This window comes from Quercus robur, chromosome 2 (genome assembly GCF_932294415.1).
Source record: "Quercus robur chromosome 2, dhQueRobu3.1, whole genome shotgun sequence".
Taxonomy (NCBI): Eukaryota; Viridiplantae; Streptophyta; class Magnoliopsida; order Fagales; family Fagaceae; genus Quercus; species Quercus robur.
In genome coordinates, this window is record NC_065535.1 from 20,371,730 (window position 1) to 20,399,169 (window position 27,440).

Sequence of the window (27,440 nt, forward strand, 5' to 3'; positions counted from 1 at the left end):
GCTCACAACATATTTCAAAATTAATTGATTTCATATCTACCATTGATATCTTCAAAACATATACTTCCAATCTTATAATACTTTCCAATCATTTTAAGTAAAAATGAACACATATCATATCATAAAATAAGTTCTCAAAGACAAGATTTAAACATAATTGTACGGGCACCAAGTATGGATCCAACCCATTAGCCTCTGTATGGTTAAAGGTTCAAGGCCCAGAGCCAGGTCGGGGTCCAGTACCAGGTTGGGGCCTATATCAGATGGGAACAATAATGCCTTGGGGGAGATTACTCGCCAAATGCCATTTGGCGATAGTTGCAAGTTTCAAGGAAGCCATGTCAGTCATAAGTAGTGGGCCCTATCTGATTAGGAATATATCTCAAAGGAACCCATCGGCATGGAAAACCACCCTTCCATCGTAATGCCCCTACTAAGGGATAAGGACTAACTAGTAAGGGGGAAGGATTTGGCATTTTTAGGGAGGGATACATGAGTGAAGAGTGAGGAACAACGAGAGAGAGAGAGAGAGAGAGAGAGAGAGAGAGAGAGAGAGAGAGAGAGAGAGAGAGAGAGAGAAGGTTTCAACTTGACATAGCTTGAGCCTTCTCAGGAAGCACACACATAGGGGAACAGTACGCAGAATGGGCCTAAAGCACCTTCCCTTGGGCCATTGGGTTGCTCTAGGAGGTTTTTCCATTGTTGGAAATTCCATACCCATAAAAAACAAGTAAATTGGGAGTCTGACCCAAAAACTCATCTGGAATCTTAGGCTAGACCCTACACAGTATTCATAATCCTCAAAACATCATGAATGAAATTGAACAATAGCTTTCTAAAGCAAACCATAGGCAACTTAAACCAAAACATATAGGAACATTTATACACTTGGTAATGTCTCATCAACACATACGTATTCATATAAATGTAAGTTCGCACCATGACATTTTCAAATATCATAATTAAACAAAGTTTTCTTTTATTTTCCCCCTCTTTTTATAGCTAATGTGTACTTAAATTTTATAACAGTTTTTACTCTAGAGTTTAATTTGTTACCTTTCAAAATTTCAAGGTTCAATTTGATACTTTTGAAACTATGAGGTTTGATTTTGACTACTCCTAAAATACATGCTTTAACCCTGAAATTAGTCCAAATTTGTTTTTAAAAATATGAACCAAATACTCTAGGTACATATTATCTATATCTATACTACTATTTAAAGGGTTTCGAAACTGTGAACTCCAAGTTATGGACTCTAAGCTGGCTTCCAAGCCACGGACCCTAAAATTGCTAAAAATTAGGACATTATTTATACTACAATATAAGTTAGTGCCAACTATTTGGTCCTAAATTTTAGTTTTTCAAAAAAGAAAACTAGCAACCTCATCCCTCTTTTTTTTTAGTTAAGCAGCAGCCTTATCCCTTAACCACAAAGAAACGTGCAATCCAACTAAATTGGCATTTTTTTTTTTATACAATACTTACCTTTTTTTTACACACACATACACACACATATTCTCTTTCACTTTTATTTCCCCTATACCAAGCACACATGATAGAAAATTCCCACTTTTCTATCCCTTAGACCAAATATAGCCAAATTTGATAATTATGCTAATAGATTGGGTAAAATTAAAACAAGACTACAGTTAGGTTTGGGCTAATGTTTATTAGGTTAGATAGTACAAATTTTTTTTTTCAAAAATAAATAATTTGCTCCTAAAGCAAAAACGCCTCTTAACACCTTTTGAAAATTCCCTTACTTCCTTCTCAATTGGTGGCTTCTATTTATCTAACAATGACCATAATGTAGTTAATGTGAGACCTAAGCAGTAAGGACAAGTTGTTTGAAGGAAGTAGTTGACTTAAAAGAATAATAAATTTTCAAACAATATTAAGTGTAGTTTGTGTTTAGGGGAAAAATTGGATATTTTTTAAAATTTTTGATAGTGCCAAGTGTTAGTCAATAGTCAGAACCTTAAAAGTGGCTTTTGTTTTTTATACTACTAGGTTTACCTTGTTATGAGGGGAAGAAAGAAAAAAAAGGAATTTTGAACTCTAATTTAAGTTCATTTCACTAATTATCAATTAACAATTGTATTGATTCTAAAGTTAAGGAAACTTTAGAAAATAAATTTAGGGACACCCCAAATGTGAGTGGCGGATAGTGAACGATTTCTGTTCACCCTTTTTCACTTGGACGGTTGGACCATTACTTTTTTTTTTCCCCTATTTACAATTAACCATTTTAGAATATTGTAAAATTAGGTGATCCGTAGTATCGTTAAAAAAAAAAAATGTTAGTAGATGTTAAGTTTGAGTTCCTTCCTATGGACTTGCACGTGCTTATCTATCAAACAATGAAATTAAAATTAAGCAAGTTGTTTACTTTTGACTGAGTTTTGAGGGTTTTTTACTTTACTTTTCTTTACGACAATAAAGTTATTTTCTGGCAACGAAGTGCCTTTCACGGTTTGTACAATCATATCATTTTCGACTGACAACAACAACTATAAATAAATAAGGATAAAGGGTAAGTCAAGAAAAGAGAAGAGAAGAGATGCATCTAGTAGTAATAGTTAAGGTTTCTACCAAAAAAGAAAAAGAAAAGAAAAGAGGGGTAACAGTTAAGGTGATGTGACCTTAACTATCAAAATGTGACCTTTGATGGTGTTTAGTGTTTAATCATGTACTTTATGTCTTTAAGACTTTAACAAACACGTCAAATAGTTGATTCTTTAGCAACTAAAAAAAGCAAAAAAAACATCAAATTGCCAGCTCCAAACGAGAACTGCATAAAGTGTTAACTGATTTGGCGGACCAATTAAAGCGGGATTTTGGTTCTGTGTTGCCAGGTATTGCGCCATGTTTTTTGCCAAGAAGAAGAAATCATTTAATTAATCTTAATTGTTCATTACTCATAATAATAAGAAATTAAGGTCCTGCTGTACTTCATATTTGACGTTTTTATTATTATTATTATTTAAATTTTAGATATGGCAACATGGCTACCACATTTCGTCACTCGATATGATATGACATCAGGACTTTGGTGGGGTTGCTATTATTAGAAAAGAGTATTCCACTATTTAACTATTAAACTTCATTTTAATTATTTTAATTTCCCCCTCCCCCGCTACTCTTTCCTCAAAGGAATCACATCCCGACCACATTGTTGCCTCCAAACTCATCAGTCACCAATTACCCATATAGTCGTTCATAAATAAAAATAAAAAACCATATAGTCTTGCCATAAAAATCTCAACATAAGCTATCAAATAAGAAAAAACAGCTTATTGGCGTTTTTTTGGTTTTTGTTTTTATTTTTTTATTTTATAATTTTTTTATAATACATTGAGCTTTAAGCCCTTACTTGAAACTTTTATTTAGTTTGTGCAAACATTAGAAAGGCAAGCAGGGTGTTTGTAGAGGTTACATAGAGAGTCTAGAGCTAAAAGCATACTTATCTACTCCCCTCTTATTGCTGAAACCGAAGCTATCCTATGGGCTTTGAACATTGTGTATGGGGAAAATTGGAGGAATATTGCGGTGGAAAGTGATTCAAAAAGCAACATTGATGCCATCTTGGACCCTTCAGGCTTCCCCGTGTGGGCAATCTCTACCAGTGTCTTCAATATTTGTCAGTTGGCTAAGTCTTTTTCCTCTTGTTTTTTTAGTTGGATTAATAGAAGTGGAAACGCTGCTGCTCATGTGACAGCAAAGTATGCAATTAGCTGTTTAGGATCTCTCTGTTTTGTTCCAGGCAATCTTCCAGCCTCTTTGGCTGTTGTTTGTGAGGAAGATGCCTTAGTTTGTTTGTCTTTTTGATTTAATTCATTGAAGTTTACCAAAAAAATAGAGAGCCTAGAGCTACAAAGATTTTGTGAGAATATTTGTTTTGAGATAATTCAACATTGACAATGAAGATGGAGGGATTTGAACCCTAAATGTTTTCATTATAAAAACCATAAGGTATCGATTGAATTACAAGTTTTTTTAAGGTAAAAGGCAAAAAGCTACAAGATTCTTGATGAGTATAAATTATTTTATATGTTCATTTATAGTGATTTTTCCCATTGAAGAAGGTTTTTCTTTGATTTTTCACTTTGTTATCAGATCTTTGATTTGATTGTTACTACTTTATCTTTATTGCTTTGGATTTCTTATTTGATATTTTTGGTTAATATAAATTGTGTTTGATATTTACTTGTGCATGGAATTGTGTAATAATTTCATTGATTACATTAGCATAAATTGCTCGAGGCTCTAAATTTAATTAGGCATTAATGAGGCGTGTCTTTGCCTACCATCGTTTTTAATTTTCATGATTTTAAACGGAAGTAAAGACAAGCAAGAAACTATTAATTAAACCATGTGTTTCATTTAAAACTTGTTCATATATCAATTTGGCAGCTATTAAACTCAGAATTATACTATTAAAGATAGAAATCTCCATTTTGGAAAGAAAGTTTTGCTCTTAGTGAGAAGGTGTTTGTTTAAAAACCAGGGTATCTAGATGTAAAACAAAATTTTATCAATGACTCTTTGTTTAATTTCTAGCATGTTCTTTCCAAAATAATCAAAATAAATAACAGATATGGGCAAGGGTTTTTAAAATTAAAAAAAAAAAATCATAAATTTGAGACTTTAATTAATAAAATTAAGAGTCTAGGACCTAACTTGAAAAGGTTATAAAACCCTAAACATTTTATGTGATTTTGCCATTAAATTTTTTCCTTTATCTTCAAGTTTTAATCATAACTTTTTGAAATTTATAATTCAATTTTAAACTAAATTTAAAAGGTAGTTTGTAATCAAATTTGAACCCTAGAAAGGAGAAAACATTAGTAAAATACAATTTAACCACACTACCTTATTGGAAGAATAGATTATAAATTGTGTTATACGTTCCTTTTTTTCTAAAGTAACTTTTATATTTTTTGTTGGGTGTTCCTTGATGGGCACACATACACACGTGCCGCACAAGAGCAACCAAAGTACAGATCTAATCCAATGTCTATTCTAATGTGTGGAATAGAGAATGTTAAAAAAAAAAAAAAAAAAAAAGGCACATCATTATCATCAATCTTTTCTTCATAACACAAAACAAAAACACACAAACACAAACAGAGACAGAGACAGAGACAAACCTCAGATCCTTGGATCCCATATCTCTCTCTCTTAACAACCTCCATTTCTGACTCTTATTTCTTAATATATATATATAGGAATAGAATGTACCTATATAAACCAAACTCTCTCTATATCTCGAGCTCCTTCTATCTTGATTGAAAGCAAAGTCTCTCTGATACACAATAGTGTGAATTTGAAGACAAGGACAACAGCAATACCCAGAAAAAAAAAAAAAGTATTCCTTCAAGACCCAGCAAAATCCATACCTCTTATTCCTGAATATACACATAACAGACACTACCTTCAATACCATTATGACCGTTTTCAATTTATTTAATGTGGGGTTTGTGTGATCTGAGATGGGGGGTTGAGCTTTGTTACAATGTGTGTTGTGTTTAAGCGTTCCTAGGTGTTGTGTTTTGGTTGGTTGTTCTTTGGGATCTTGAAAGAACATGGCTTTGTTCCGCAAGTTCTTTTATAGGAAGCCACCAGAAGGGCTTTTGGAGATCTCTGAAAGGGTTTATGGTATGTTTTTCTTTCGGTTCAGTTTACTTGGTTGACCAAAAATGAAAGGGAAGGGGTTGAATATTAATGGGGTTCTCTTAAATTTGTGATTGCCATTTGATTTCAGAGTTGTGAATTCTTATGCATTGGTGTTAATAGTAGTGCCTTTTGACATTATAAGATATATATTGTGTTTAATTCTTGTGAAATACATAATGGTTTGTTCATGGTTTTACATGTTATCATCATAGGCTAACCAGGAGTTGCTAATTTTGTAATTAACATGTGTTTATATATTTGGAGACCAAGATTTTCTCTAATAGTGGAAGCACTAAGAATGTTAATGAATAGAAAGTTGAAGTGGGACTGTCAAATGAACAAAATGGTGTCAGTGTCACAGTCTATAGTAAGGATTTGTTGGTCAATTTTTCCAAAGAAAATCTTTGGGAAGAAAAGAAGAAAAATAGCTGCGTAACATTGTTCCTTCTGGGTGATGATGGAGGTTAGAATGTAATAAAATTTACCCACACTTGGCAGTAATTTTTTTCTGAGAGAAATGAGGCATAGAGAGAAGGTAATTTTCCAGAATTGCTGCCAACAACTCATTTCAATTGAAATCAGTGGTGCCTTACCCAATCCATGTCGGTGTTCGTCACACAGATTCTGAGTCTCTGACTGGCTGCTGAATTGTATTATTATCTGAAGAGAATTTAAATTGTTTCCTCTGGAAACTTGACCTATTGACAGTCTTTGAGTGAAAACCAGTCAAGAAGAATTCCCAGTTTGTGAACTATCATAATGTTAGAAAATTTCCAAAATCTGCATTGGGAAAGTTCTTAGGGGCTCTATGACCTCTTATAGATTTTGGACATGCTACATTTGCCAAGGATTGTATTGCAATTAATGCCCTCCACAAATATATGTATATATGTATGCATGAATGTATGTATATGTAGACTGTGTATGTGCATCTGACACACATGAGTGCTTGTCTTTGTTTATGTTCTTCATTTTGTCCAATACTCTGATATATAAATTAGTTTTCTGAAGACGTATGAATTAAATTATTTTTTGATATGTAATAAGACTTTTATTGAAAAAAAAAATTGAACATCATGTTCACGATGTTGAACACTTTGAATAAGAAACAAATACAATTTGAATTAAATTGTAATTGGTGCATAAACAAAGAATAATGACTGCCTTATATATGTAGCCTTTGACGGTTGCCTTGTTTTGAATGTTTTGGAGGAAATGAATGTGTCTTAGATCTGTATATATAAATTACATTGTTCATTTTCATGCTGTAAAAGAATAGACAAATTTTTTTACTTATATGGCTGTGATCACTATGTTTGCACATGTGCAGTATTTGATTGCTGCTTCACAACGGATGTTTGGGAAGAAGATGAATATAAAGTCTATATAGGAGGCATAGTTGGTCAACTCCGCGAACACTCCCCTGATGCTTCATTCATGGTCTTCAACTTTCGAGAAGGAGAGAACCAAAGCCAGATATGTAACATATTGTCTGAATATGATATGACGGTGATGGATTATCCACGACACTATGAAGGTTGCCCGTTACTCACAATGGAGATGATCCACCACTTTTTGAGATCAAGTGAAAGCTGGCTGTCACTTGGGCAACAAAATGTGCTTTTGATGCATTGTGAACGTGGTGGATGGCCAGTATTGGCTTTCATGCTGGCTTCCCTCCTGATTTACAGGAAGCAGTACACTGGTGAACAAAAAACTCTGGACATGATTTACAAGCAAGCACCACGGGAACTTTTGCAGTTAATGTCACCACTGAATCCATTGCCTTCGCAAATCAGGTACCTTCAGTATGTATCCAGAAGAAATGTCGGCTCAGAATGGCCTCCACTGGACAGGGCCCTTACATTAGACTGCGTCATAATTAGATTCATTCCTAATATGGATGGAGCGGGTGGTTGCCGTCCAATATTTAGGATCTATGGACAGGATCCTTTTATGGCTGCTGATCGGACAACCAAAGTTCTGTTCTCGACTTCAAAGAGGAGCAAACTTGTTCGGCACTACAGTCAGGTCAATCTAAGTCTTTTAATTCTTGTATATATGATCCCCCCCCCCCCCCCCCCCCCCCCCCCCCTTCCTGTGAACTACTGAAGAAAGAAAAGAAAAGAGAAGTGTTGTTACCTAGTGTTGGTCCTGCCAAAGCAGGATCCTGGGGGGATAGCTTGTGAACTGCATATGATGTATCAATATAAAAGCTGTTCTCGCCATTATCATATAGTATATCTGTTGCATTTTTAAATCTTGCTCTTTAATAGTTGCCTCTAATGGAGAGGATATCTACCTTTATAGTTTTTAAATCCATAATGAGATCCCTAATCCCTTTAATATTCACTATGTTCTAGCAAAGGCATTCTCATTAAAGAAGGGGGGGGGGGTGTTCCAACATGAACATATCGTGGGTGCTCCTATTGATAAACACATGCTAGTATCATCTGTCATATAAGAATCTACAAAAGGATCTTATTCTGGTCATAGGTCAGCTAATAAGATGAATCAACCATGGAATAAATAGAAAATTTACCCCCTAATAGTTCACATGTTGTTATTATTAATATTATCATCATCATCGTCATCATATATTCATTCATTCATTCTTCATGTTATTGCTAATATTTTATAATAATAATATTATTGTTGTTGATACTATCACTAGTTTTAAAAGATTAAGCTGATAGAAAATGATAAATTTAATCACTTAACTATTATTCTAACACTCCCCATTTGTGTGTGGGCCAGACTGACCCTTAATAAGTGGGCCCGATATGTGGAATTTTCTACCTTCAATGTGAGGTAGAATGGAGAAAGGGTTTGAGCTTAGGACCACTTGCTTTGGTCCTAAGTTCGACTAGTCCTAAAAGCTTAAATTGATAGGAAATGGTGAATTTAATCACTTGACCATTACTCTAACAGTTGTCATCATTATCATCTATTTTATTAGTGAATATATCTATAACACAATGTATGGATAGGTAATTTCTGCTTTAAGAGAGGGAGATTAGAGAAGAACAACTCCATAACAACTCACAAAGGTTTTGTTTAAGCAAGTGGCTTAGTTCTTCTTCATTTATGGGTATTTTTCGACTTAATTTTTTTTTTTTTTTTTTTTTTTTTTTGTGGATTTTAATTTAACAAAACTAAGCACATATACTTGCTATTTTAATCAAATTTAAACTGGTAGCAGTGACCTTGAAGTTAAGATCAAACCCAGTTTTATAACAAAAATTAGACAGGACTAAGTGGCTTATATACTTCAATTGACTGGGTTGGTACCTTCTCACAATTTAATGTTTAAGATCAACTATCACTTCTTACCCCACTCATGAGCATTAACATTTGCTTCTCATGGTTTATTTTTTCTATATGTTGTTGCGTTGCCTATGAGAATGAGTTGTAAATTGAATTTTCCCCAATTTACATGAATATTATTCTAATGAGATTTCTACTATTATTATCTTATTGCAGGAAGATTGTGAACTTGTTAAATTTGACATCCATTGCCACATCCAAGGTGATGTTGTTCTTGAGTGCATTAGTTTGGATGATGATCTGGAACGTGAACAGATGATGTTTCGGGTTATGTTCAATACAGCCTTTATAAGATCAAATATTTTGATGCTTAATCGTGATGACATTGATGTCGTATGGAATGTGAAGGACCAATTTCCCAAGGAATTTAGAGCAGAGGTATTGATCTATCCTTCACTTATGCTTGGCACAACAACAAATATGTTATTTAGTGGCAATTTATGTGAATTCTGCTACTTCTCTTATTTGATCTGACCTCTTTTTAAGGTTCTTTTTTCGGATATGGATGCTACTGGTCCTCCTATTTCAATTGATTTGGCTGGTTTAGAGGAGAAAGAAGGGCTTCCTGTGGAAGCATTTGCTAAAGTTAAAGAGATTTTCAGCAATGTGGATTGGCAAGATCCAAACGCTGATGCAGCACTAAACGTTATTCAACAAATCACAGCGTCTAATATTCTTCAGGAAAGTCTGGAGGCCGTTTCTGTTCTCACTGCTGAAACAGGTAGCTCGTTGCAAGATTCAAGTCATGAAAAACTAAAATCAGAATCCAGTGCCTCTGAAAACAACATCAGGTGCCTCACATCGGTGGATATGCTCCAACAAATCAAAGTATCAAATGCCATTCAGAAAATATTGGATCCCATGCATTCTGCAGAAGTGGGTAGCTTGTTGCTGGATTCAACTCCAGAAAATCTAAAATCAGAATTAAAGGACACAGAAAAAATAACCAGGAATCCCACGTTGATGGGCCAGGGAAAACAATCTACAACCTCTTTTGAATCATCTCTAGATTCTCTATTAGTTAGGAAGAAGATTGAGCCCCAAGAGTTACGGTTTGCTCTCCAACGGCCTGCCCAACCTAAGATCATATCCCAAAGAGGACCTCAAACTTCCCTATCTACTCCAGTTTCATATTCTAATTCTTTGCAAGGTTCACCTGTGCCTATATCAAGATACCATAGTGCGCCCTCAGCCCTTGGCATTACAGCTTTATTGCATGATCATGCTGCATCTAGTGGTGAAGAGGTTAAGCATGCGTTGACAGTACCTTTACCTTCTCCCACTTCTTTGGCTGCTATTTCAAGTACCCTCAAACCTGTACAGCCAACTAATGTGCCTATTCCTCCAACAACAACACCTCCACTGCCCCCTTTCTCATTGCAATCTTCAATGGATGCTCCTACATCTCAGTCAATGCCTCTACCAATTTCAAGTGCAGCAGATTCTTCACCTACCCAACATCCTGGGACCACAGTACAGTCATCATTACCTCCTCCTCCCCCTCCACCCCCTCCTTTAGGGGCATCTCAATCCTTTGCTATCAAGAGTTCATGTACAATCCCCTCTCCCCCTCCTCCACCACCTTCATTGGCTGGGGTGCCATCTTTGTCTGTCAAGAGTTCATTTTCAACTCCCCCACCCCCACCTCCACCTCCACCTCTGCCTACTTTGACCGAAACATTCCCATCTTCCAGTATCAGAGACTCATTTTCAACTCCCCCTCCCCCTCCTCCCCCTCCTCCATCCCCTGGCATTCCTTCTGTACTACCTGTAAAGAACTCAGCAGTTACATCTGCCCCTCATCCATCACCTCCTCCCCCTCCTCCACATTCTAGATTTGCTTCAGGTCCTAATAAAACATCTTCAGCACCAGCACCAGCACCACCCCCTCCTCCAGCTCTGTTTGTGAATGGGTTAACGAAAGTGGGTAGTTCTGCTCCACAGTCTTCCTCTGTAGTTAGTAATGGAAATGTATCTCCAATTCCTGGACCACCTTCTGGTGCTCCATTCAGTGCAAAGGGACGGGGCCTATCACGTATAGGTTCTAGAAATCTGGCTCAGCCTAAAAAGTCTAATCTTAAGCCATATCATTGGTTAAAGTTGACTAGGGCCATGTCAGGAAGCTTATGGGCTGAGGCACAGAAATCTGATGAAGCTACTAAGTATGCATCTTCATTGTCAACCATTTCTTCCCTCACTTTCTGAAAAGAGTGTTTTCCAGTTCGTACAATTCTTGTGGACATTTAATTGTTCTTATCCTGTCTTGTCTGTGCCAGGGCTCCAGAGTTTGACATGTCAGAACTTGAGAGTCTTTTCTCTACTGCTTTGCCAAATTCAGATCATGGAAGCACAGGAGGAAAATCAAATCGCCGTGCCTCTGGACCTAAATCTGAAAAAGTTCAGCTGGTTAGTGTCTAATTCTACTACAATGGAGCTTATTGTTAGTTCTCTACATTTCATCAACTCAAAATTTCTGTTCTTACACATTGCTAGAACTGGCATGACTTGTTTTATCCTTTTAAACAACCAGGCTTGCCTGGTTCTGGCTGGTTATTTTCTCAGGGGGTTGTGTTGGGTTAGGCCCTTTGGCCCATACAGTTAATTACTGTGGGTGAACACTTGAGTTCTTGTGTTTTAGAAAAATCAATATTGGGCATATGTGATAGAATTTATCATCATTAATTAATGAATCTGGTTAGTTGTATAATACCATTTCGATGCAGCAATTTACATTTTACACTGAGGGAGTTCAAATTGCTTTGTAACTGTTGTAATAGAAGTAAGGTATTAAGTGATCATCTGTTCATCAAAATTCTCCTACGTCATAAAAAACAAAAATCTGTTCATCAAAATTTAAATTGTTTGAATCCCACTGAAGGCCCCCAATTATCAGATTTGGTTTCTACTATTTATATGTGTATGTGTATATATATATTATATTATATTGATAAGTATGTCTCTCTCTCTCACTCACAATATATATAAAATTCTTTTGGGGTGGGGCAAAAGGGGAGAACAATTTTTGATCTTTACTTACATCATATGCAGTATACTCTCCTGGCCACCAGGAAATTGCTTTATCACAAGCTAGTGAGATCTTAGCTTTTTCTTAAAACATATGTTGCATGGTATTTTTTCTAATTTCTATATTTTCCCCTATTCTGACAAACAAATATAGAGAAAATATAAGAGAAAAATAAAATACAACTGGAACCTGTCCTGTTCATGGCATCCTACTTTTCTTTCTTGCAGAGTGTTCTCTCCTGAGTTTTTGATAGACATGAATACATGTTATCAAAGCTCGTTAAAATGTCAACACACTTCCATCCTAAAATTCAATGGGATATGAAAATCATGACTCCTAGTTGTTAGTTTTCTCAAGAGCTCTCTCCTCCTGAAACATATATCATTCCAACTTGGATTTAAGTGCATGAATTTCCTTTGAAATTCAGGGGAAAAAAGGAAGTGTACAAGGTTGAGTATGTAACATATGAAGGTGAGAGAGATTTGTAAAACAGTGGGAGATTGGATGTTAAGTGCATGAACTCTTAGAAAATATTAGGTGTATATCCTTGGAAATTCAGGGGAATAAGGCAGTGTACAATAAGGTTGAATATTTAATATATGAAGATGAGAGAGATTGTTAAAACAGAGGGAGACATGTTGAGTGCATAAACTCTTGGGAAATATTAGGCGGAGAGTGAATTTGTGGTTTCAACCAATTGTGTATGTGTGTAACAAAAGAATAATAATTAAAAAAGAAATGTATTGGAAAATGTAATTGGAGGTGCTGATTATCAAAAGTGCAATAAGGATAGATTGAGAAAACTTTAGCAGCAATAAGTAGTTGTGAATAGGAATTTCAGGGGTACAGCGCTCTTATCCTGTTTAAATAATAAACCCATAACTTTTTGACAAAATAAAATATCTCCTCACATTGCTGCTTCTTGTTGCCCTTTTATGATGCTCTGAAGTGAGGATATGAGGTAATAAAGTGATAGGGGACACGTGGAAAAGGAAGCAGGTATATGAGTCATGTCATTTGAGGTGTTTGAGCTTGAATTTATGGCAAGCTGTAGATGAGGTGGTTGATTGATACCTCCACTGATCCAGTAGGTGTCAGAGGATCTTAGTCTCTTGTAAGAGGCCCTCTGAATGTGGAGTAGAAAATAATGCTGGGGATAGGATAGGGTCTAGAAACAACAACTTCATATTAGGTCACATTTGGGTGATCAATTTGGAGTGATATGGTCATATTACCTGGTAATTGTATTTTTATTTGGCTTATCATATAAATAATTGGAAAATCATTCATAGTGCTGGGTGATGGAGAAATGAGGAAGCACGGGTGCGGATTTGGGTTCGGGGGTGGGTGCGGTGCGGCAACTCAACAATTTTTGAAAAAGGAGGGTGCGGGTGCGGCGGCATACGTTTATTAATAAATTATTAAATATATATTTTTATATATTGCTAAACATATTTTTTTCATATAATGGTAAACATATACCAATTTAAGAATAATAGATAATAAAGTGAATATTGAATACATAACCATTCCATGATGTTCAGTGAGGCAAAGGAGAGATGGAGGGAGTTTGAGGGAGAGTCGTGGGTTAGAGAGAGAGGAAACGGAGAGAACGAGAGAGTTTGAGATGAGTTTAGGGTTTTTTCTTTAAACTAGGATGTCAAAACGGTGTGTTTTGACAAATTTTTTTATGTTTTTTTTTTTTTTTTTAACACTTATTTTGGCCCAGATCGGACCGATTCGGGGCCTGTTTTGGCCCGTTTTGGACCGTATTGGGCCGATTTGGAAAATGAAAAAAAAATAATTCAGTCACGGACGCATGTGCAGCCATGGACGCGTCTGTGCATATCAGACTCGGGTGCGCCGACCCAATCGGCGTACCTGTGCTTTCCAGTGGAGAAATGGAACTTCATTCTAAATCTGCACAGACAAATTGTGTGGTGCCTTTTCTTTTATAGGGATAACCTCTTCTTGATTGTATTTTTGCATGTTTGATGATTTTTGCCTTATAGCATCTCGCATTATATATATATATATATATATGAAATCATTAGTCATCATCATTAGAACATCTAGTTTTGCTATTTCATATTGAATTTATTGGTTCTTGCAGATTGAGCTAAGGCGAGCATATAATTGTGAAATCATGCTTTCAAAAGTTAAAGTCCCTATTCCTGATTTGATGGTAAGCTACTCCTTATGGCTTTTCTCTGCAATTAAACTCTTCTTTCATGGAATTGGAGTTGAGGTTCTATAGAGTTATCTGTACCATTATAATTCTTCTCATTTGGTGTCATCGTTTGAATACCCAAAACAACTCTAGGGAAAATTAAATACTTATTAGAAGTTCAGAGATGTGCAACTAAGATTAAAATAGTTGAAGAAAAACTCAAGAATACTTAATAATATGGGCTTTTAGTAAACTTCTAACCCATGTTCCCTTGTTTCTCCTTCACTCACTCACTCACTCACTCTCTCTCTCTCTCATGTTACCAAATAATTTCCCACATAATTCCTTATGTCTTATGCTCACTGTGCTACATTCTCTTTAGCTACACACACACACACACTCTAACTTCTTACGATTATAACCACACTTTGTCTATTTTAGCCCCCCCAAAAAAATAAAAGAAAGAAAAAAATAACAGAAAAAGAAAAGAAAAAAAAAAATACTGCACTGTCTATATATAAATAGTGTTGAAAAAGGCAAAAAAAAAAAAAAAAAAAAAAAAAAACCCACATGCACTGTGTGTTTCCACATCTAGTATGGGTTACAGTTTTGAATTGCCAAATATTATGTTTCTAGTTTGTTCATTTTATATAATGTTTGACATATTATTTGACTCCTTCAACCCGATTAGTGTAGCCAATTAATTCCTTTTGTGGTATTCATCTTGATCTCTTGGGCGTGTTATTTAAGTATTTTTCTTGGCATGACTGTAACTATTGTTTGTATCAATTGAATCTTAACGTGTGCACTTTTGGGAAAAAATTGTTGCTGCTTGGACAATGGTGTTTTTTTTTTTTGGTGTGTGCGCGTGCTTATTTACGCCATCTTTTCTAATTATAAACTTGCCACCCTAGTGTAGGAAAAAATCTCTAACATATAGGTACTATATACTAGGATACCTTCCAAATTGTATATTATTTTGGCAGAAGATCAAATGGAGGTCTGGAAACAGGAACTACGGATGTCATGGATTTTGTGAAGAATGAGTTTGGTTCAAGGTGGAGTTTAACTAGGGCGGCAGTTCAATAGTTACCATATATTCCAACTTTGTAACCATACCATCATGGAGTCTCTTTTATAATCCATTTCCCTCACCATCATTGCCCTTCACCACTGGTCTGCATTATTTAATTACCTTTTCTATTTGACATCATGACTCATCCCATCAATGGAATTTGGTTTCAATATGTTCTCAATCTAGATTTCCAATAACTTGAAATCAGGACAAATTCCAATTTTATGTTCCAGTGTAGTAGAGTTGATTGTGTTAATATTAGCTATTTTATATTAAAAAATTTCTAAATATGTTTATTGAATAGCAAAAATTAGGAAAGTGTAGCTCATGATGTTATTGTTAAGAGTATACAACCTAAAAGCTTAAGTTATTAAGAAGGAATGCCTAACCAGTATGTAAACCCATATCAAATTTTAAACACAACCAATCTGGATTTCTTAGCACATCTTCTCGAGTCCAAGTCCAACCTAGACTAGAACTGAGACAAATGGGGTGGATGACCAAACCAAAACCGAAACAAAAACAAACAGGCTTGCCATGTGGAGTGAAGAGAGAACAAACTGGGATTCGATATTAGAGCATCTGTCATTAAAGCTTAAGCTATTTTGAAAAGCCAACTAGCACATAAATTAACATTAGGTTCTATACATGACTAATATGGGATTCTTTAACAGTTACCTATTAGAAAATTTGTTATGATATTGGAATTGTCCATAATTTGTTTGTAATCTAATGGTCTAATCACTTTTATTTTTGGGTGATTCCATATAATTTTTTTCGTTTTACATTGATAGTTCCTATGAAATTGTGTGAATCATATGATAATATTTCCTGGATCAGTTTTTGAATTTATGATGGGGCCTCATTCATTTTTCTGTAGATCGGTAAGATTACTTATTAGTCAAAACTGTTTAGATAAATCTACAAGCAATATAGAGATAGACATCTTCTAAATTTAAGAATTAGTGGCTAGGAAATACAGATACTCCATTTTTGCTAAAGTACCCGTATATACGTCTTTGTATCAGATACTTTTGGGATACCTCTACATGTGTGTCCCAACTGTTTTTTTTAAGTGTCGATATGTTCGGGGATGCTCTCGTGGTACAGCTCAGATACGGCGTAACTCATAACCCAACCCTTTGATAGTTAGAGATAGCCCAAACTTGTGAGGATTTTTGTTTATATTTTTTTATATATTCGTTTCAATACTAAACATTTATCTAGTTATCTTTTATTTACTATGTTGGATCTTAATTTGTATGCTAAACATAATTTAATGGCTATGGATTCACTTTAGTATCCATTATAGCTCTTAAATTGATATATATATATATATATATATGCTTATCAATATTTAATAAATAAACGCTTAACAATATATACAAAATATAAATAAACATATATGTAATAATTAATTGATACATGTATCTCTACCGTATCCCATATTGTACCATACCCTTACCTGAAAAATGTACCCGTGCTTAATTTAGTGGAACCAAATGGTTTTTTTTTTTTTTTTTTTTACTTAAGTTTCAATGTTTGATAACAATGCATATATGGTAAAATCAGAACATTTTTTTTAATATATATAAATATAAATATATATTATATTTATATTATATATATACACACACTCATATAGAACGATAATTTATATATTCATTTTGCCCATTACTATCTCTTGTACGAGAAGCATTAACTTGTTAGAGACTTTTTGTAATATTTTTCATACCTTGCTTGCTTGAATCTTGTTTCTTTTTAGCGCGTCAAAGACACAACTTATATCTACCATCCTTGGATATTGGGGAATTTGAAGTGATGCACAATGAATTATTTAACAGATTTCATCCCATAAAATGAATCTTTAAATTAGCTTCTTACATTATTTCTTCTTTGCCCATGTCATTTAGAGTTTAGTACTGGCCTTGGATGAGTCAGCGCTAGATATTGATCAGGTTGAGAACCTCATAAAGTTTTGTCCAACAAAAGAAGAGACAGAATTGCTAAAGGTATTGGATTTCTTTTTCAGTTGAAATATTCCATTCTATGTTTGCATATCATACCCACTGAATATTTTATTTCCATACTGTGAGTACTGTACACATATTTTCTCATGTTTCTTTTATGTTGTAATCATGCTTTAATGTTCAGGGTTATGGTGGAAATAAGGAAAACTTGGGAAAATGTGAACAGGTAATGGAGCTTATTTTTTTTGACTTGTAAGTTTTTCTTTGGGTAGCAGGACTGCTGCCACTATTAAATTGAATGTACAGATTGTATGTCTTGAGTTGTACTTAAGTTAAGCTTTCAGTAGATCAATATAGGACCAGGAAGGAAGATGCAGAGACAGTCATCTATAAGCTGCAGTTGCACAATTTTTTAGCTTATCATTCAAGTTAAGACCATAAAATTTAATCCAAGTGGTCTACCTCCCATGGTAGACCCCAACTGAAGTTGAACCAGCATAATGAAGCTATCAAAAGGGCAAGCCCACAGTTGGATTATTTCAGCCAGAAAAATTTAACCAAAATTTTTTGAATACAACTAGATCCCTCTTTTGAAGGAAAAAGCAAAGCTTGAGGGAGTCCTTCTGTATTAGTTCTGATACTATGCGTGTGATGTGTATGGGTTAATTGTGAAATTCTGAAAGGATATGTCTAATATCATCAACATAGCTAAAAAAGAAAAAAAGAAAAGAAAAAGAAGAACTTTAAGTCACATGGTGAAAGAACATGTAATTCCAACAATGAGCTACGTGGTGGAAGCCTGGCATGTGAGACAGTTTTGATCAAAACCCAAAGTTATAGGAGATTATTAAAATATTTATGTATAAAATTAAATGTTAAAAACTTAATTTGAATTTCTTTGAACTTTTGATAATAGTTTCAATTGGAGTAGCATTTCAATATTTCTTGGAACCTTTGGCAAAATAGTTTTACCTAGAGAAAATTATCATAATAATTGTAGTTGATAAATTTTGAAGATAGTGGAAAAAGAAAAACACCACGAGCCACATGGGAAAATAAAGTGGATACTGCTTGTAGTGAGCCATATGGTGAAAGCACATTATACAATGTGTAGCGCTTACCATGAGCCACTTGGGGATGGACAATGTGTAATACTGAATATATGAATCAATTTTATCTTGATGAAGTTGGGATAATCACTTTCATAAATATTTCAATTCTCTCTTTTTCAATCATATCCTAAATAACTAACTAGTATGCTTTCAGACAGTTCTTTTGTAGACAACCTGTATACCATAGTCATTCCCTATGTTTTTCCTTAATTTATTTGTTTAATATATAACAAAATGTTTCCTTACAGTTCTTCTTAGAATTGATGAAAGTGCCACGGGTAGAGTCAAAGTTGAGAGTTTTCTCCTTTAAGATACAGTTCCGTTGTCAGGTCAGATGACAATCTATTTATTAGTTTTCCACATACTTTCTCTTGTTGTTGTGTTGTTACTTGTTAAGCTTGTCTTGTATTTCTATCAGGTTTCCGACCTTAGAAAAAATTTGAACATTGTCAATTCTGCATCTGAAGTGGTAAGTTACTTTTTTTTTTTAAAGATTCTCTACTGTCTGCAAATTTTTTTTTCTGAACAGTTTTATCTCTTACACCATTTTCACTGCTGTGCTTATCAGATCAGGAATTCAGTCAAATTGAAAAGAATCATGCAAACAATTCTTTCTCTGGGTAATGCTTTGAACCATGGAACTGCAAGAGGTGAGTTAAAACTTAAAATTACATTGATTTGCGTATATTACTTTTTATTTCATCTCGAAGAATTTGAATTTTAGACATATAGTATGCGTTTGACTCTAGCTTAAAAAGTCAGTTTATTTTACTATTCAGCTTATTTTTGCTATTATTCGTAGATCTCACTGCACTTTTTGATACTATTTATGAGTCCCACTATACTATTTCAGCTAACTTTTACCTTTATTTGTAGTACTTTCAACAAAATTTTTTCAGTTTCAGCAAAATAAGCGGATTCCAAACAGACCCGTAATTTATCATTTTATACAACAAAAATTATATTTGAAAAGAAATGTTGCAGTAGTGATAAAGCCACTTGAGTTATAAAAGGATATGCATAATATAGGTTTGAAATATGTAAAGAGCGAAAAAAATGTAGAAATTCTAGCAAAGAAAAAAAAGGGAAACTACACTTCATCTTTGGTTTGGGGTGTCTAACTTTTCCTACCTGTATTTTAAAAAGTGACACTTTACTCCTTGAGTTTCTCACTCTCCCCATTAAGCTTCATAACCCACCTTATCACACTTCACTGTTAAAAAATAAGGTAAAGTTTCATTCTTTTTCTTTTTTCTTTCTCTCTCCCTTATCTAACCAATTTCCTCTTATGAGTGGCTTTGGATGGGAATGGTTTAGGCTTTTTGAAGGGGGTGGCAGTTGGGTCTATGGTGGCTGGCCATGGATTCATGGGTTTGATTGGGTGTTTGGGTTTGGGTTTCTTGTGGTGGCTTGGGTGGGTTTCATGTGGCTTGAGGTGGTGGTGGTAAGGGGTGGATTGGTTTGGATATTTTTGGTAAGGGTGCTTATGGACTCATGTCTGGCGTGGTGAAAACGGTTTGTGACTTGTTAACATGCTTGTAGAGGGAGAAAAAAAAATAAAGAATGGTTTGGATACCCGGATGCCTACCTTTTTGCATGTTTTATAGCTTCAAGAGATTTTTTATGGTATTCTTTTTACATGTTTGATTTTATGATTGTTGCTCTTTTCTCTTGCTTGGTTTCCTCCTTTTACAATCGGTGGATTTTATTGCCTTGTGGGTGTAACATATGGTGGAGGCGATAGAGTGTAGGGTCTTCCAGGTTGGTGGTGAGGCATCACAAGATGGGCTATAGGGTGGCTCAAGATTTATCAGAAATGGTTAAAGAGGGTAGTGTTAAAGGAATTGAAGGCTACATGCAAAAACAGGCAGCATTGCTTTGTGCTAAGTTTGAGAATGGTTTTCCAGTGAGGTCAGAGCCAGGTTGCATTGGATTCTTTTGGGGATTTTATTAGTTAATAAAGAACCTTAGTGGACTGAAATTTCACTTGATATCGCATCATTTTGTATGTGAATGTACCAATGTTTACCTTGTTTTGCATCTTCCATTGGATGTGTTGTGCATCCTATCCATGCGACAGACGAGGCTTAGACATCTAATCTGAGAAAGCTGTGTTTTTAATCTATGGATTTAGCTGTTTTGATACATTAGGTAAACCTTGTGAGCAGCCAGTAGTGAAGGCTGCTGCTGCTGCTGAGGCTTGTAAGTCCTTCAGTTAGTCTAAGATCTGTTACTTGTGGTCTATTTCTTCTTTCTCCAAAAGAAGAGAGAGATTGGCCAGATGTGTGAGAGACAAAGAAAAGAAGAAGTCATGCAAACAATAAAGAGTTTGAGGAAAAACATGATAAAATACCAAAAGATTCAAGAATTGTAATCTAGTTTGGATGTGGGGTCTTCTTGGCACCTTACATAGGCTACTTTAGTTAATATTGAGTCTTAGTGTTAAGTTTAGGTTAGAAAGTTGCTGTTTCAGTTTTAATTAAGTTTTACCAAACTTGGGGTAGTTTGATAATTTGTAGATTTTTTGGAATTGGCAAAGGCCCATGAGTCTTATTTTATGTTTTGAGTCCTTTTTCTATTTCATTTAGAAGTTTTTAAGTACCTAAATTTGTTATAGGAGTTTTAGTCTTTCTAGGAATAGGTTATTGAGGAGCCCTAGTCTTTTGAGGAAAAGATTTAGTAATAGCCTATATAAAAGCTTTATTGTAGTAAATAATATTTATAAATAGAGAGATTGAATTTATTAAATTCTAGCAGCTTATTTTAAGCTTTGAGGGTGTGATTGCCTAGTGTATATCTTTCTTTGTTTCTCATTTTATTTATTGTTTTACACCAAACAATCATCAAGTTTATTCAAGATGTTATCTTTTTATTATCTAACCCTACATAAACCGTTAAAACCTCAAACCCTAATCAAGGAGCCTAATTTATTGTTGAATTCCTAAAGATCCTAGTCATCCTACATTAAAACTGGTATCAGAGTCCCTTAAGGATTCTATCCTGTGTCAAGAAGTGAGCAATGCACAGATGATTTTAGCCTTATTTTAATGGTGAATTGTGTTGAATTCTAACAAGACAAGCTCAGGGTATAAAGTGTCACTTTTTAAGCCACAAATAGGCAGAGTGAAATCATTCCAAGTCAATGGTGGATTAAGTGTACCCCCGGCCCCCTGAAACAAAAAAAAAAAAATTTAGTATGTGGTTAAGCCCTATTTTGACCACATTCTGGGTCCAATGAGAATGCCAAAAAAAAAAAAAAAAATGAAGAGGAAAACATAACTTGGGAATTTAGTGTACCTTTAAGTTACAACTAGGTGTCAAATATTTGTCTTTAGTATTGGAACTGGCTGATCTACCCAAAGATTCTGTTTTATTATAGCTTTACTTTAGCATGATATCAGTAGCTTTTGCCTGAAGAAGCAACCGATAGTTAAGTGAAGCATTTGGCAAAAGCAGAATTCCAGGACGATTGAAGGACGTGAAAATTCTGTTTCTGACCTGAAGCTTTTATTCCTCAAGTCTTTGTTTGAATGGATATATGCTTTGGGGCTTCTGTCTTTTGGTTCTTTCCTTGAGATGCTTGACAGTTGTTCTTTTAGAGTTTAATGTTGGTGTACTTGTTGTACTTGTACACTCTCTGTGTACATGGGCTATGTCTTTTCTCTTTTTTTAATGAAATATTTACTTGTAAAAAAAAAAAAAAAAAAAGACAATACCAATATTCTATCCTTTGGTCAGTTGGAGTTGCATGGTGGAGTTTGACCTGCAACCTCATGGATGCCATTTGGGTCATTCCAAGATATACTGCTTTGTGCTTGAAATAACAAGCTCATGACTGGGTGCTTAAATCTGGGATGAATTGTCTATTTTATTAAAGACCTTCTAACTACTCTAAATTAATGTGTATGTGTTTGTGCATTAACATTTGTCTTATATGCTGTGCATTACCTTTTATCTAGATGAACCAGCTATCGAAATTTGCCTTTAGATGTGCAGTACAAATTTTTTTTGAAGTACCAATACCTCTTTCTTTCTTCTTGCAATAATTTTATAACATTATTGATTCAGGTTCTGCAATTGGATTTCGTTTGGATAGTCTCCTTAAACTCACTGATACACGGGCCCGGAACAACAAGATGACTCTCATGCATTATCTTTGTAAGGTAGAATATTGTTCATTTTAGCCTTTGCTGATGCTTATTTTTCTGTCGAGCTTGTATCATTAGCTTAATCACAGGCACACTTGTTGCTTTGGGATTTTTTGTTGTCATTGGTAATCACATGAGAACTCACTTTAAGTTCCCGCAGACAAAGGTGTCTTTGGTGTAATGTAAGATCAGAGAGTTAAATATCTCCTAATTTGGCATGTCTCTAAAATTGTATTTGTACTATTTGATTGTGCATTTGATGTAGTTAGACATTATTAGAAGGTCCAGATTCCGAATACCTACATTCTATTGAAATATTTTGATGTAGGACAGTAATTGCTACCAACTACATCATATTCCGTCTCTCTCCATAAAGTAAAACTCCTTCCATCCCAAATTTTGTGTCATGTTTCACACAAAACAAAGTTTAAGGAGACTTACATCGACACATTGTTTAAGGATAGAATGGGAAAGTGAACATTTACTTCCTTTTACTTTTCACAAATTGAGATCAATTTGGGACTGTTGGATGAAGGAGACTCTCTCTCTCTCTGGAAGTGGCATAAAGTGCTTCTCTAATTAAAGAAATACAGCGAAGTATTAATGGATGGAGAGCTCTTCCTGAAAGAGGACTGAATGGTGAAGAATGAGAAATTGTAATTGAGGGTTGAATATTGGGTGTGTTTGTAAGTTACAAATCCAAAAAGTATAAAATAAAATAAAGGTTGAAATTGAATTGGAGGGATATCCAGAGAGGCAGCTTGATTAAAGCAAGTGAGAGAAATACTATTCTGGGAAGAAAACAACCTCACAAATAGCCATCCTTATGCAGCTTGATAATGGCATTTTGATGGCAAGTTTCAAGTGCATTTGGTGGAGCAGCTTTAACAGTATGGAAAAATGATTGCTAACATCCTACAGAAAAAGGATTTCATCCCCTCTTTGTTTCCTATCAGAGTTGGAGAGAAGAGCATCTGGTTGAAGAGGAGAAGAGGTATTAAAAAATTAACACTTTTGTAGTTGGTTGAATTGAGTCATTAGTGAGGAGGGGTCAGACAAAGCTGTGTCTAACATAGGAAGTTTAATATGTGGAAACTATGTTTGAACATATCCATAACACGTGCCTTTTTAAGTTTAGGGCATTAGGAGTTTGATGAAATTTTGAGCATGTACTCGGTGAAAGGAACTGAATAATGGTCATTATTGTACTTTTAGTACATTATACCCGACACTATATGAGTGTTTCTGGGCTATCTCACCATTGAGATTGATTTGAAGAGAGAAATATTGTAGTTTCTGCAGAATCTGGATCTATTTTCAATTTGTTGTTGGTCGGCATTTGGAGATATTGGTGTTACTGTTAATCTGTGCTGAAGTCTATCCTCCCTCATTTGTGCATATTGAATCATGAAATGGTGAAAGAACAAAAGGAATAAAGTGTATTCAACTAGGCTTAACCTGAAGTTGTTTATTATCTCATTTTGCTCAAGTAAGCCTTAGCATCAATTAATTATTAGTCTGCTACATGGACCCATTTGCACCATCCAGTCATATGGAAGGTCATATTTTATTACAAGCTATCTGGGGCTCCTTCAGCACTTGACTAATCCCTGGGTATATCTTTGATGATCATATTCTTCCCCCATTTTGTCCACGTCATGTTGGTCTTATTTTACTGTTTTTGGTCCGATGAAAATAAAAAAATTTGGGACTTTTGCATGCTTCTGTTCAGGGAAATTTGTATGTATCTCTTTATAATCAATTTCTGCTTGGCAAGCTGTAGGTGCTTGCTGAGAAGTTGCCAGAACTTCTAGATTTTCATAAAGACTTAGTGAATTTGGAGGCTTCAACAAAGGTATTTTTTTTTTTTGCTTCATTTTTTGGGTATTATTTTTGTGGAACAGTTCATTTTCCATATAACGTGTCTTTGTTGCTAAAAGTTTTATTACCATGCAGATACAATTGAAATATCTGGCAGAGGAAATGCAGGCCATTAGTAAGGGGCTGGAGAAGGTTGTACAGGAATTGACTGCCTCAGAAAATGATGGTCCTGTGTCTGAAAAATTTTGCAAGGTACTCTGCAATGGCTGCATATGTGTTCATGTGTGTGAGTAGAGTTTCTCTATTTATGTTGCTGCATGATATCCTGCAGCTGATAGATGCATTGCTTTGAGACATGCAATAAGCTTCAAGAGTTCTATTCCCAGTTGTACCTTGAAAGTTTTTTAACTGAACTTTTGCCATAGACCAATGGTATCTGTTACATCTGTAAACCCTGTCTAGGATGTGATTCTTTGTAATCTGTGGCAGCAGATATTCTCTAGACTTTTGGACCTTTTGAATGGTGGTGTGATTGCACATATTCACTATAGATTCCAGATCAGAGTTATTCCACATTCAGAGTGAAAAAGTTAATTATCTCAGACTTGGATACTTCATAATATTGTGGAATGGGGAGACTGAGAGAGAGGGGGGGGGGGGGGGGGGAGGGGAGGGGAGGAGGGCAGGACATAATTTTAATCTTTATTTATATTAGTTGCTTTTGAAGGTCTGGAATCAGAAGATGTTCCTCTATACTAGTCAAATTCCTAGGTCTCAAAATCAGTTGCATTATTGATTTTTACCGAAAGCTGAAACAGCAAAAGTTACATTACATGACATGTAAGATAAAACTTATAAAGTCTGGCTGTAATAATAGTGTTTGTTTTTCCTGTTATTTGTAAGTTGCACATGCGGGCCTTAAATCCACAACTTTACCATCTACCCTGTTTTTAAACGGAAGGTGGTGCCACTTGAGGTAGAACTTATTCACTTGCTATAATAATAGAACTACAAAGATTAAGTCAAAACAATTGAAGCTTTTTATTTATTTATTTATTTAGGGTTTTGGGGGGGCAAGTTCAGTTGTAAACTTGACTTTGAATGTTTCTTACTAGTTTTTTTAACTATAGTTAAAAGGTTTCTGACAAGACTTAAGAGTTGATATAAAAGCCACAAAATAATTGCAATATTTGTCACCTTGTGCACTAACATGGTAGAGCATTCTGCTTGATCTACCACCATCTCAAGAAGGCATGGCTTTTTTTCCTGTTTACCTGCCATTTGTCTACAACTGCTTTCAAATCTAAGTTACTTTATTTTAGATTTATTTTTCTTATTGCAATTAATTCAGTTATTACAATTTGATCTTTCATTGGGAAATTTCCAGATATTAAATGAATTCCTCGGTCATGCTGAAGCTGAAGTGAGGTCTTTGGCTTCGCTTTATACTAATGTGGTATGTATTGCGTTTAGTTTGATGGAATTTGTTTCAGATGCTAGTGTATGCTTGCAAGATGATATTTAAGCATTACTAGACATATATCTGAATTTCAATGTTTTCAGGGTAGAAATGCTGATGCTTTGGCTCAGTATTTTGGGGAAGATCCAGCCCGGTGTCCATTTGAGCAAGGTATTTTTGGTCTTATAGTTTTGATTAATTTGTATTCCTGTTAGATGTTAAAGAAAATTAAGTCTACCTGTTCTTTATTTCTGATAGGTATCATGTATTATTTTCTTAATTCCCTCGTTTACCTTTCTGCACTCTTGTCTCTGAGCCATGTTTAACATGCTCACTACTAGAAAAGTATCCTCCCTTTTTGATTCTGAAATGGATAGTCCATTTTAAGGTGAAGACTTCGTTTTTGCGAATCTATTGGTGAATATGGTGCCATATCATTTAAAACCAATTATCATTCCGTTTTTGGTGGAATTGATTTTGAATGATGTGGCATCATGTACACCTTTAGATGCATGAATAATTAAATCTATACCATGAAATGGATCCTCTCCATTTCAAATCAAATTGAGAGGATCTTGATCCCTCACTTCTTGTCCCATTGGGCAACACTTGACCTTCATGCTTATTCTTTTTATTTTTTCTTTGAGCTGATGAACAATCAATTGCATATATATATATATATATATTAGCTTTTAGAATTTCTCTAATTGATACTTATTAGGTTTATATATATATTACATTTCTTGGCTCCCAGTTATGCCAAGCAGTAATAACCTTGTGTCTTTACTTTTGCAGTAAACATATTTGCCTTTTCCTTTCTAAAGGATATCATTTTCTGTCTTTAATTTTATTTGGTATGTCTTGTAGTCGTATCTACTCTGTTCAACTTTGTGAGGATGTTTGTACGAGCACATGAGGAAAACTGCAAGCAGATTGAGCTTGAAAAAAAGAGAGCGCAGAAGGAGGAAGAAGAGAAATTGAAGTTAAATGCACCCAAAAAGGGGCCCTTACACTGGATGCAGACTGCCATCAAGAGTGGCAACGTCAAATGATCAAGTGTTACAAAAATTACATTCTGATGAGCAACACAAGATAACATAATTGCCCCATGGATGAAAAAACCCTAAAAAGGACTGAGAAAACAAACCACAACTGGCAGCACTGATGTTGATGACATGGAGATTGTTTAATCTGAATGGTAAGGAGGATAAGCAGTTAATGAAATGCAGGTGGTGCATGGCTGGGAGAGTCATTTTTAAACAGTAAGCCTTTTACACCCCTTTCAAGTTTTGGAACTTATTTCACTTTATGAATATTGAGATTTATGTTTGTTTTATTTTTAAAAATGGTTTGTTGTTTTTGGAGCAGTTGTGCTGGAGTTGAAGGAGTCCTGTTCGATGAGCTACTTTTATGAAGCTCTTTAAGAATTATGTAGTGTAAATCTGTTATCATCATTTTTTACTGTGTATATATTTTTTGATTGATAGGGATGTAAATGTTGATATATATATACACATAGATAGTACATAAAGATGAGTAGAGAGCAATATTTTCTCCTCTTGAAAGTAAGCAATTATCAAAGATGAGTAGAGAGCAATATTTTTCTCCTTTTTCACCCAACAAAATTGATATTACGTGAGTTGTTTTGAACTGACT

The 27,440-nt window shown here is 34.8% G+C and overlaps 1 protein-coding gene across 2 annotated transcripts; it reads left to right on the forward strand.

The window, feature by feature from the left end:
* Window positions 1-5,084: 5,084 nt before the first annotated feature.
* Window positions 5,085-27,440, forward strand: LOC126712831 (formin-like protein 18). 2 transcript variants are annotated; one of them, XM_050412317.1, is made up of 18 exons: window positions 5,086-5,659; window positions 7,008-7,708; window positions 9,161-9,382; window positions 9,491-11,166; window positions 11,281-11,410; window positions 14,143-14,214; window positions 17,188-17,286; window positions 17,429-17,470; window positions 18,605-18,685; window positions 18,775-18,825; window positions 18,925-19,006; window positions 22,425-22,519; window positions 24,288-24,359; window positions 24,461-24,577; window positions 25,713-25,781; window positions 25,889-25,955; window positions 26,652-27,046; window positions 27,153-27,440. In XM_050412317.1, exons 1-17 carry the CDS (start codon window positions 5,587-5,589, stop codon window positions 26,834-26,836), a joined length of 3,834 nt encoding a protein of 1,277 aa, XP_050268274.1. In that variant the 5' UTR covers window positions 5,086-5,586; the 3' UTR covers window positions 26,837-27,046; window positions 27,153-27,440. The 2 variants fall into 2 exon arrangements, with proteins under 2 accessions (XP_050268273.1, XP_050268274.1); XM_050412316.1 differs by having other exon boundaries at window positions 5,085-5,659; window positions 18,775-19,006.